Source organism: Podarcis erhardii, assembly GCF_964252035.2.
Source record: "Podarcis erhardii genome assembly, chromosome: 10".
Taxonomy (NCBI): Eukaryota; Metazoa; Chordata; class Lepidosauria; order Squamata; family Lacertidae; genus Podarcis; species Podarcis erhardii.
In genome coordinates, this window is record NC_138500.1 from 3,062,724 (window position 1) to 3,074,386 (window position 11,663).

General features: G+C 50.7%; 1 protein-coding gene across 1 annotated transcript; it reads left to right on the plus strand.

Annotated features, from left to right (window-relative positions):
- Window positions 1-1,466: 1,466 nt before the first annotated feature.
- LOC309351880 (acrosin-like) lies at window positions 1,467-10,683 on the plus strand. The gene is made up of 5 exons (XM_081880025.1): window positions 1,467-1,611; window positions 4,409-4,612; window positions 6,978-7,243; window positions 7,712-7,860; window positions 9,465-10,683. Exons 1-5 carry the CDS (start codon window positions 1,487-1,489, stop codon window positions 10,179-10,181), a joined length of 1,461 nt encoding a protein of 486 aa, XP_081736151.1. The 5' UTR covers window positions 1,467-1,486; the 3' UTR covers window positions 10,182-10,683.
- The last annotated feature ends 980 nt before the right edge of the window (window positions 10,684-11,663 follow it).

Below are 11,663 nucleotides of genomic sequence, written 5' to 3' on the forward strand. Positions count from 1 at the left end.
CTGGCTGGGTTTCCCCAGCCACTCTGAGCAGCTCCCAACAGAATATTAAAAACACAATAAAACATCAAAGATTAAAAACTTCCCAAAACATGACTGCCTTCAGATGTCTTCTAAAAGTTAGGTAGTTTTTTATCTCCTTGACATCTGATGGGAGGGCGTTCCACAGGGCGGGCGCCACCACCGAGAAGGCCCTCTGCCTGGTTCCCTGTAGCTTTGCTTCTTGCAATGAGGGAACTGCCAGAAGGCCCTCGGCACTGGACCTCAGTGTCCAGGCTGAGCGATGGGGGTGGAGATGTTCCTTCAGGTATACTGGGCCAAGGCCATTTAGGGCTTTAAAGGTCAGCACCAACACTTACAATTGTGCTCGGAAACGTACTGGGAGCCACTGTAGGTCTTTCAGGACCGGAGTTATGTGGTCCCGGCGGCCACCTCCTGTGATCCTGGATTAGTTGTGATCGTGGATTAGATCCTGCCACATTCTGGATTAGTTGCAGTTTTCGGATCACCTTCAAAGGTGGCCCCATGTAGAGCGCATTGCAGTAGTCCAAGTGGGAGATAACCAGAGCATGCACCAGTCTGGCGAGACAGTCTGTGGGCAGATAGGGTCTCAGCCTACGTACCAGATGGAGCTGGTAGACAGCTGCCCTGGATGCAGAACTGACCTCCCCCTCCATGGAGAGCTGTGAGTCCAAAATGACTCCCAGGCTGCGCATCTGGTCCTTCAGGGGCACAGTTGCCCCATTCAGGACCAGAGAGTCCCCCACACCTGCCCGCCTCCTGTCCCCCCAAAACAGTACTTCTAACTTGTCAGGATTCAACCTCAATCTGTTAGCCGCCATCCAGCCTCCAACTGCCTCCAGATTGCAAAAGGAGTTGCAGAGACTGGAGACTGCGGCAAATGGGGTGACAATGAGATAAGTGTTGCTACACCTCTTTATAGCTCTTGCCCACCACATGAGCAGACAAAAGGCTATGAGCAAACTTGCTAGGCTTTGCAGATGGTCTAGAGTTGCCCTCATTGGCTTTGGCCACAGGAGACCCATGGAAAACCAATAAAAATGATTTCAAACACCAGAAACAAGCCCTGTTGGATGAGGATTCCCACCCCCTGCCCAACCCATGATTTGAACAGAATATGTGGCACATACAGAACTACCTTATACCTAGTTGGACCAATGGTCCACCTAGTTTAGTATTGTCTGCACTGACTGGCAGCAGCTCTCCACATCTGGAGATGCCAGTGGGGATTGACCCTTCTTGAGGACAATATTCTTGGGTTACAATGGCTATGCCGCAAGAGGAGAGCCAGGAATTTTTCTGCTGCATTGCCAGGCCAACCCTGCCTCAGGCCGGCCCCTCACAGAACTTCCATGGGAGACCCTCTTCCATTCCGCTGAAAGAGAACGGCAGGCTCTTCCGACGTGATGTCATACTTGCCTTGTGCTGATTGGCCGAGGCTCCAGAAGCGCATGGTTTGTGATGTCACATGAGCAAAGAGAACAGGTGGCGGAAGCTGCCACCTGTCGAGAAATGTAGGATGAAGTGGCTTCCTCTTCCTCTTTTGGTCCTTTCCGTATTCATCTCTGAACATGCTCTAGGTGAACCTTGCAGGTAAGTGGCATCAGAATCCAGTGGGAAGGTGGGAGGGAGATGAGAGCCCCAGCCCAGCCCTCCTGCTCAGACAGGCATCCGTTGTGGTGGACACCAAGCCCTGCCTTTGGCTTTCGTATCAGGTCACACATATTGCAGCCGCTGCAGACACTCTCTCCCCTGCCTCTGTCCCAGGGTGGTCTTTCCTGGCCTCCTTAAATTTAGGGTTCAACCACACTTCCACTTTCCCCATGCCTAAAATGTAGGGGTCCAAGCAGTCTTCCTCTCCCCCCACTCCTTTCCCACAGAAAACCCGCTCTTTAGTGATAGATTGGAACAAATGGCAACCAGGGTGGAATCTGAATCACTCTTATTGCAGTTATTCGTATTGCACATAGGAAAGTAATTGGATGAATAAAATTGACTCTTCTTCGACTAAAAATTGCCCAGTCCAAAAATTCGGTTCATAAGCTTTACTAACAGAACTTGTTCCAAAACGGCCAAAAAAAACAACAAAGTAAGTTACAATAGTTGCATGATATCACAGCCCAAGCACAGCACCTTGGAAATATAAAATTACTTCTTCCAGAGCGGAAAACAAAGCCTGTCTCTCCCACAGCCCCCATTACAGCTGGAGGTTGTGTTTTCCTAGAGAGAATCGCCTCCTCACGTCTTTTCTTCCAAGGTGCTTGAGAGAGAACAAGGACCCAACTCCCACAAAATGTAGGTTTGCAAGTGAATACTAATTGCATACACTCCGTGGGATCTAAAGGTTAAACACCTTGTGACAGAGTAGCAGAGACACATTCCAAGTTAATTATCAACCTGTTGGGTTCTCTGCAACTCCTTTGTTTAGCTGCAGTGGAAGTTTCCACGCTCTGCATTTAGCAGCACACATACAGAGTTATTTTCCATTTTAATGGAAATTTAATTAAACAACTTAATTAAACAATTGTACTCAATGTCCCTCTCCTCCGACTGTGTGCTCAAGAGCACCTTTCCCTAGGAAAAAGCAGTGGGACAAGAGGAAAGCCTCTAAGCCCCATGTTTTCTAAGCATGGCAGAAGCGGAAGTGTGGATTAGCTCAGAGCAATCAGCAATCGTCTTTTTTATGAGTTCCCATTTACCCCATGGGTTTCCCTGGAGGAAAGGAGCAGGGCAAACGGAAGTGTGAATGAGCCCTAAGTAAGACATTTAAGGTAAAGGTAAAGGGACCCCTGATCATTAGGTCCAGTCGTGGACGACTCTGGGGTTGCGGCGCTCATCTCGCTTTATTGGCCGAGGGAGCTGGTGTACAGCTTCCGGGTCATGTGGCCAGCATGACTAAGCCGCTTCTTGCGAACCAGAGCAGTGCACGGAAACGCCGTTTACCTTCCCGCTGGAGCGGTACCTATTGATCTACTTGCACTTTGGTGTGCTTTCGAACTGCTAGGTTGGCAGGAGCAGTGACTGAGCAACGGGAGCTCACCCCGTCGCAGGGATTTGAACCGCCGACCTTCTGATCGGCAAGTCTGATCGGTTTAACCCCAGCGCCACCCGCGTCAGACATTTAGATCACTTTAAATGAAGTGAATCCCCTTTTTGACATCCTTCTTGTTGTTCCACCAACCCCTGTGACTTTCAGCTGTGTTCCAACCAAGAACATGCCTGCAATCCTAACCACACTTTCTTGGAAGTAAGCCCCATTGAACTCAATGGGACTTACTACTGAGTAGGTGTGATTAGACATGGGCTGCAGGGCACCAGGCAAACACATCTAGGGAGGGAGTTCCATAACTGAATCCTGCTTTCTGGTTTCCCACGGCCACCATGAAAACAGGACGCTGGTCTGGAAGGGCCATTGGCCTGATCCAGCAGGCCCTTCTTATGTTGCCGCGTTCTTACAACTTGGGTGAGTTAGGGGCTTCCCCTGCATGTGAAGACAGATTCCAGCAGATGGAGCAGAAGAAACCAAGAGATGGAAGTGAGGGGCAGGTGGGGCACATCCACCTGGGAAGGGAACCCATAGAGGAGAAGAAAAACTCTGGTCCTAAACCAAAAGGCTCAGGAATAAACACTACACAAATCTGGAGTGGAGTCCCTAAGGTGGTTGGATGGCGTATTGTATGCCTCCTTCCAGCAACTCCTGCAGCCCAACTGGTGCCAAACATCTGCTCTCCTTTGGACTACATCAACAAGGCCGAAAAAGGGGCCTTGTCGTCTGGGCAGCCCAGGACCTCCAGACACATTGCCCAGGCTTGATCCCCAGGAGGTCACTTCGAGTCAGTTTGGTGTAGTGGTTAAGAGCGGTGGACTGGTAATCTGGTGAACCAGGTTCGCTTCCCCGCTCCTCCACCTGCAGCTGCTGGGTGACCTTGGGCCAGTCACGCTTCTTTGAAGTCTCTCAGCCTCACTCACCTCACAGAGTGTTTGTTGTGGGGGAGGAAGGGAAAGGAGAATGTGAGCTGCTTTGAGACTCCTTAGGGCAGTGATAAAGCAGGATATCAAATCCAAACTCTTCCTCCTCTTCTTTGGTCCTGCTAATGCAGCGGTTTGACTTCACCCCTGGAGGTGCACCCATTGTCTCTTGAGACAGACCAATGTCAACAACAACTCTGGTGCCATCGCAGAGAGTCCTTTTCCCACAAAGTTGCCTGTCTCGCATCCCAAGGTGGGGTTGTTTGGGAAAGAGCCTCTGGCGAAGGCTTGGCTTGGGCGGGTTCCTGTGGCAGAAGGAGGACCTTTCAGGGAGGGCCATTCTGCTTTCCTAACTCTTGTGTGCCTCTCACCTGTCACACATGGCATGTGTGGGCTGCCCACGCTTTGTGTCCCTTTCCAGTGGAGTCTGCGGGAGACGTCCGTTGGCGCCCAGCCATGGTGGCTCAGTTCGGATTATCGGAGGCACACAGGCTCTCCCTGGGACGTGGCCCTGGCTCGTCAGCATCCAGGTCCCATCCAACCAGGGCTACAGGCACACCTGCGGAGGCTCCCTCATCAGCTCTCGCTGGGTCCTCACTGCAGCACACTGCTTCTTAGACAGAAGGTGAGCAGGGTACCAGGGGGAGCTACATGTGGCAAGGGGTGGGGGACTTTGCTGTAGAGTTTCCAGATGTGCTGGCCCTGTAGATCATTCAGCCTGGCAGATGTAATGCCGGCTAAGATGTGGAGCTCATGTCAGGAACATGGCCCCCCAGAGCGCAGCGGAAGAGTCAGCCTCAGAAATTGAGCTAAGCAAGCAAGGGGCTATCTCTGAAGATGTGAGCTGGCTGTCAGAGTCCAGGAAGGGCAGTCCAGCCCCCCTCCTTCCCAGGGAAGATGCTGTTTGCTCTTAAGAAGAGGGAGAGTTGGATGGAGGCCAGAGCGTTGCCAGGCAGCCAGCAGATAAGGCAGAGTCTGAGGCTGCGACATCTGGGAGTTAGGAGGAGGAGGTAGTAGCAGCAGTCCCCGTACTAGGAGACTGGAGGGGCTCAGAGAACAACGGAAGGGAAGGAGAAGGAAGGCAGGATTTAGGCATCCTTCCTGTTGGGAGAGGGACGGTGATTCAGACTGAATACGAACAGGTGGGAAGCTGTGCTGTGGATGTATTTTTCTTGTAATTAAACCTACATAATGTCAGAGAGACATTGTTGCTTATCAGGCTGCTTGCCTACCAGAGATCATTATAGCTCATTTCATCCTTTAAGCCAAAAAAGGGGGTTGGGGAGGCAACAAGCAGCAGAAAGATGGCTCCCTTCTTCATATCTAAAAGGCATGGCACAAAAGGAAAGGGGGTTGGGAGGGAGGAGGAAAAAAGAAACTCAGGTTTCTAGCTACAAAGTTCTAGAATTTAAAAATTGGTACAGTGAGGTGTGTGCCAGAAAGCCCCAAATTTCTGTCATTTCTCAGCCAGGAATTAATGGGTGTTTCAGGATAGTTGTAGTCCAAAACATTTGGATGGCACCAGAGTGGCAAGTGCTGGCATGATACAGATTTTGTCACCTCATTACAGTTCCCAGGGGAGGTGAAATTAGCATTAACCTAGTTTAAGTCTATGGGGTACCTAAGCCTAGTCTGAACCCTGTGGTTTTATGAACTGTTTTGTATCATTAATTCCACATGGGTATGGTGCATTGCAATGGTTGTTTATGATCTATTCTGCTAGCCACCCTGAAAGTACAGTTGACCTACATGCGCTGCTTGTACAGAAGTTAATAACAATAATAACAGCAAAAGCAAAGGCCATTGTTATCGCTGGCATTATTATTTGGGTGCCACACTCATGGTACTTATCTCTCTCCATAAAATGCCCTGAACAGTGCTGCAGGCAGCCAGGAATGTCCTTGTTCAAATCACAGAATCACAGAACTGTAGAGTTGGAAGGGACCACGAGGGTCATCTAGTCCAACCCCTGCAATGCAGGAATTGTTCATCCTCAAAACCACGATGCTGAGATTACGAGTGTCATGCTCTACTGAATGAGATAATATATAGCATATATATTATATTATATTAATATTTCCCCAGCTACCTAGAGGGTGGCAACACTAGAACAGGGCCTTTTCTGTGGTGGCTCCCCACTTGTGGGATGCTCTCCCCAGGGAGGCTCGCCTGGTGCCATCATCACATATCTTTAGGCACCAGGCAAAAACTTGTTAGATAAGATGGCGTCCAGTACTCTTCCTGCTGCGTCACTGTGCTTGCCGATAGAAAACATGAGCCCCCTCGGCTCTCTTACTTAGCAGAGTCCTTGCAGCGGCAGGAAAACTGTTGCCTTGTGTGGGAAATAAATCAGACTGAAATGCAGGCTTTCTTTCCTAATCTCCAACAGTCTTTATTGCATAGAAAAACATCGTTAATCAGCCCGGCGAGCTGGCTTGCATCCTTCTCGCCTCTCAGTCAAAACCGAAAGAGAACACACACAGAGAAACACTCCCCTATGTGTATATAGCCACACCTCAGAATGTGAGACCTCACTCAGAACTGTTTAACCCTGTAAGTTCTGATTCTCCTCACAAAACGTTCCCCTTCTCTCAGGCCTCTGGCTAATTAAGCCATTTGTGGCCTTTTAAACTGTGGCGGGTACTGTTTCGCTTGTTATATATTTTTGTGTTTTAATATTGTAAACTGTCCTGTCGTCCTCCGGTGAAGGGTGGCATAGAAACTTAATAAATAAGAGAATAACAGCAGCAGCAGCCAAAACAACAACAACAACAACAAATCAATCAAACAACACCAACAACAATTTAAAATAGTCCCTTCTCTCATACCATCCTTGGAAACCCAGAGACACCTGCGATACCATTCAGTCTAACCGCTTTTCATGGGGTTCCTGAATCTCTCCCCAAAATCATAGATGAATGGCACACGGTTCAAAGAAAACCTCTTTCTTCCCCCTTGGTGGGCCAGTTTTCCATCTTTCTCTTCTACAGGTTTCTCGATCAGTGGAAGCTGGTGATGGGAGCCAACCAGCTTTCTGACCCTGGCCCCAATGCTCAGGCACGCACCATCAAGGACCTGATCGTACACCCACAGTATATCCAACGGATAAACCTCAACGACATCGCCTTGATGGAGATGAGTGCGCCGTTCAACTGCAGCGACTACATCCAGCCGGCCTGCTTGCCTGACATGGACGTGGACGTGATGTCTCTGACGCATTGCTATGTCAGCGGCTGGGGAGTGACAGATGTGTCAAGTGAGAGTCCTGGGGTGGGGTGTACATCAAAGAGGGTCTCCCAGGGGAAGCGTTGCCTGGCAACACCTGGTGGGAGGACACCACATCTGCTACCCTATGAGTACATAACCAGAGACCAGCCACCTCTTGGATGTACTGGGAGTCCCTAAACTAAAAAAAAAAAAAAAAAAAAAGTGATTCACCCAGCTCCTGGACCGGGTGGGGTCGGTGGGTGGCTATATTCCTACCTACCAAGGGGTGCATCCAGATGGCCAATGATGGCAGGACTGGGAAGCGGATATTGCTTCTCCAGAGACTGTAGGACCTCCCAGCTGATAAGAGGGGCCAATGGGAATCATAGCCCAAAACCACCTGGAGGGCACCAGGTTGGTGAGAGCTGGCTCAGAGAGTTCCCGGATCAGTTGTTTTGACTTGGAAGCCAGGTTGCATCCCGAGGAGAGATGCTAAAGCGAGACTTCCTGCTTGCAGAGCCAGGCGTGACCTCGGACGTCCTGCAAGAGGCCAAAGTCAACCTCATCCCTTCCCACATCTGCAACAGCACCGGCTGGTACAATAAGCGCATCCACCCCAACAACGTCTGTGCTGGGCACGAGCAAGGAGGCATTGACAGCTGCCAGGTACGCAGTGGCGCAAAGCCAGAGGCTGCTTCTCCAGGGAGGGGGGGCAAGCGGAGGGGAGGGGCAGGATGAGGGAAGCCCCCTCCTCTTGGAGGAATGGCCTAACTCTGTCCCACCCAGGGAAATCCCCCTTCCATCCCATATTCAGACAGCCCCCGTGGCTCTCAATATGTTATTATCTTCCTGCCTTTCCCTCCAAGGAGATCCAGGTGTCAGACATGGTTCTCTCCCTCATTTAATCCCCACGACAACCCTGTGAGGTAGGTTGGGCTGAGAGGCAGTGACAGCCCCCTAAGCTCACCCAGTAGGCTTCCTGGCTGAGTGGAGATTTGAACCCTGGTCTCTCCCAGGTCCTAGTCTGACCACTACGCCACACTGCAGCTCTCAGCAAGGAGGGAAAGGCAGGTAAATCTCATTCGGGGCTCTCTCTCGCCTGCTCCAGAAGACGTGCTTGGCTGTCCCTCAGAATTCCCCCATGCTACAAGGTTTGCCTGTCCCACCACAGAGTCCTCTTGCTCCCAGATTATTCATCTTTTTGGCATTGGGAACACAGGAAGCTGCCTTATCCCAAGTTAGAACATTGGTCCACCGAATCTCCATTACATGCAGAAGGTCTCAGGTTTGGGCATCTCCAGCCAGCTTCTCTGCCTGGGGACTCATCCACAATTACCTTACCTCGGCTCTTTCCAGGCACAGGTCTATGCTTTAAAGCTCTGTGTCTGATCACCCCCTTTTGTTTAGTTTTTGCTCCAAAGCCCCGATCTTGAAAGCTCAGCGAAAGCAAACACAATCCTTGGAAAACCCGAATTGATGTTTGCTCCAATCGAGTGCTAAAGAACAGGTTTTCATGGGGCAAAAAAGACACTTAGGCTGGATCTACACTGACCTGTTTAATGTTATTAGAATGTTATTAGATATTTCATTCTAAAATGCCACAAGGCATACTTGTTAATTAAAGTGGTGGGTTTTTTTACCTTGGTCTTTTTCATCAAAATGCAATCTTCCTGCTTCTGGTTGCTCTGCTGTGCCCTTTGGTGCCACGCCTTAATAACACATTATGAATGTTAAAAGCAGAACATCATGCGTCCATATACATTTTCAGAGTCATTCCTTAACCCTTCCTTAACATTTGAAACCATGAGTGTAGATCCACCCTCAGATTCAGAGCTTTAAAACATGGAAAGAGCACCTTGAAAGAGCGGGGCAGAAAGGAAGAGTGAATGAGACCTCAGACCCTGGAAAGGTGCTGCCAATCAACATAGACAGTTCTGAGCTAATTGGAGCAACAGGCGGATTTCGTGTAAGGTGGCTTCCAGGGGTCGTATGGCTCTCTTTTGCTCTGCCCTTCCCAGAATTTCACCTCACTGCTGAAATAGAGCTGTGGCATGAGTGAAACAACCCCGGCGCGATATTTTCTGCCCTTCTGCAGAAGCCCTGCTTTTTGTGTGACCCCGTCTCTCTTGCATGCAAGATGAGGGATGCCTCCATCCTTTGTGGTCGTCATGAGAGCTCCTTGGTGCTGCTGCCGGCGGATGTGCAACCCAGTTCTCCTGAGTGCAGCTGCACCCTCTTCACTCGTCTCCCGTCTTTTCCTCCTGCCGCAGGGTGACAGCGGAGGCCCCCTCATGTGCCGGGAAACGAGGTCTGAGCGCTTCTGGGTCATCGGAGTCACCAGCTGGGGGACGGGCTGTGCCAAGGCACAGAAGCCAGGCATCTACACGTCCACACAGCACTTCCTCGACTGGATAAAGTGGTCGACCAAGGAGGACTTCTTCCAGGGCGGCTTTGTGGGGAAACCTACAACGATAGCCCCACCCCCGCCCCCGCCCCCAGCACAGAGCTCAACGTCCCAGGTGTGGTGGCCCACGGGCCCCTACATCCAGATGCCGCTTGAGACCTTTGCCAATCCTTGGAAGAAAACCACCAGGCAGCGGCCAGCGTCCCCCAACGAAATCCAGCAGTTTGAGAACTGGGCTTACACCCAGCCTGTCGTGACGACCCCCCCTCCCCTTTGGCAGCAACCGCCAGCCGAGACCGAACCCCCCCTGCAGCCCGTGCAAACCCAGCCGCCCTGGGGGTCCTACGGCTGGACCCCAACGTGGACCGTGGCTCCGGCCCGGCCAACATGGAATATGTGGGTGCTGACTAGGCCGCCCCCCAGAACCTACCCACCATACACTGTGCAGCAATACCCTTCGTGGAACATACAGGTGACCCAGCCTCCCCCCAGGACCAGGCTCACGCAGAAGTGGACCTTTGGTAAGCCTTCTTGGGTGGGGACTTACTACTGGAACATTAGGAAGAACAGGCCAGTCAAGTAGCCGGACAGTCCATCCCGGCCCCTGGCCACTCAGCTGCCCTGCCCCCCCTTTCAAATTAACCCTGTACAAGCTTCTGCAGCCGTCAGCTCGGTTCCCCTTCCCTTACTGCACATAAAATCAGATCTCGCAAGCCGTCTTCCCAGGACAAAATGGTTATCTTTTAAGTACATAGAGATACAGACACACACACACATATGCACTTTTTTGCCAAGCCATGGAAATTGCTGGAGGGATGGGGCAGGAAACAGGCAAGCGTTGCATGTAGGGGCAAAGCTCGCTTCTGAGATCAATCTGCTCCAGAGGACCCAACGTTGCTGCCTGGACTCTGCCCCCCTGGGGCTCACTAGAGGGGCAAGGGGGTTCCCAAATGCACCCCAGACATTTCAGTGCCCTTGTGCATTCACACCAAAGCCTTTGTGGGAAGACCTTGTGGTTCCAGCTGTCTCCCGGCAGCTGTTTTGTAATGTGCAGGGCACATCTGCAATAAATTGGTGCTTTCTCAGCTGGCTCTCCCTGCTTATTCTATTGCTTGGTATGGGATTACGAGTGGGAGGAGCTGTCCATTTCATTTTTGCAGTCTCACGTTCCTTTCTCCACATGTCCATCTCAGTTTGAGAATTCTTCATTTGTGGCGGGTGGGGACACACAGACACACACACATCATTTTTGTGTGAATTTCCTCTAATGTATATGTTGGTGCGCTTGCAGTGGGTCATATATGGGGAGTTCAAGGGTCGTGGGGTGGCAGGTAACACTATGGCAATACGAGAAGTTTCTGAGCCAAGATGGGTGAGCTGGAGTTTTTCTGTCATCTCTCTTGGATGCTTCAGTTGAAATGGCTGCATTGCAGGAGGTTGGACTTAATGACCCTTCCAATCAGTGCTTTTTTCCTAGACATGGGACTCACCATGAATCATAGAATCATAGAATCATCGAGTTGGAAGAGACCACAAGGGCCATCGAGTCCAACCCCCTGCCAAGCAGGAAACACCATCAGAGCACTCCTGACATATGGTTGTCAAGCCTCTGCTTAAAGACCTCCAAAGAAGGAGACTCCACCACACTCCTTGGCAGCAAATTCCACTGTCAAACAGCTCTTACTGTCAAGAAGTTCTTCCTCATGTTTAGGTGGAATCTTCTTTCTTGTAGTTTGGATCCATTGCTCCGTGTCCGCTTCTCTGGAGCAGCAGAAAACAACCTTTCTCCCTCCTCTATGTGACATCCTTTTATATATTTGGACATGGCTATCATATCACCCCTTAACCTCCTCTTCTCCAGGCTAAACATGCCCAGCTCCCTTAGCCGTTCCTCATAAGGCATCGTTTCCAGGCCTTTGACCATTTTGGTTGCCCTCCTCTGGACATGAAGTTGTTACCATAAGTGCCACACTTTTTAGCAACAACAAGAAAGAGGTGCAGGCACTGCATGCCCTTGAGTTTTAAGTTATTATAAGTTTAGGTCAAGTCTGCTGCAAGTGGATTT

Coding starts and splice junctions, on each gene's coding strand:
- LOC309351880 (XM_081880025.1), top strand. CDS start 1,487: ATGAGCAAAGAGAACAGGTGGCGGAAGCTGCCACCTGTCGAGAAATGT. Junction 7,244..7,711: donor GGGAGTGACAGATGTGTCAA/GTGAGAGTCCTG, acceptor TCCTGCTTGCAG/AGCCAGGCGTGACCTCGGAC. Junction 7,861..9,464: donor GAGGCATTGACAGCTGCCAG/GTACGCAGTGGC, acceptor CTCCTGCCGCAG/GGTGACAGCGGAGGCCCCCT.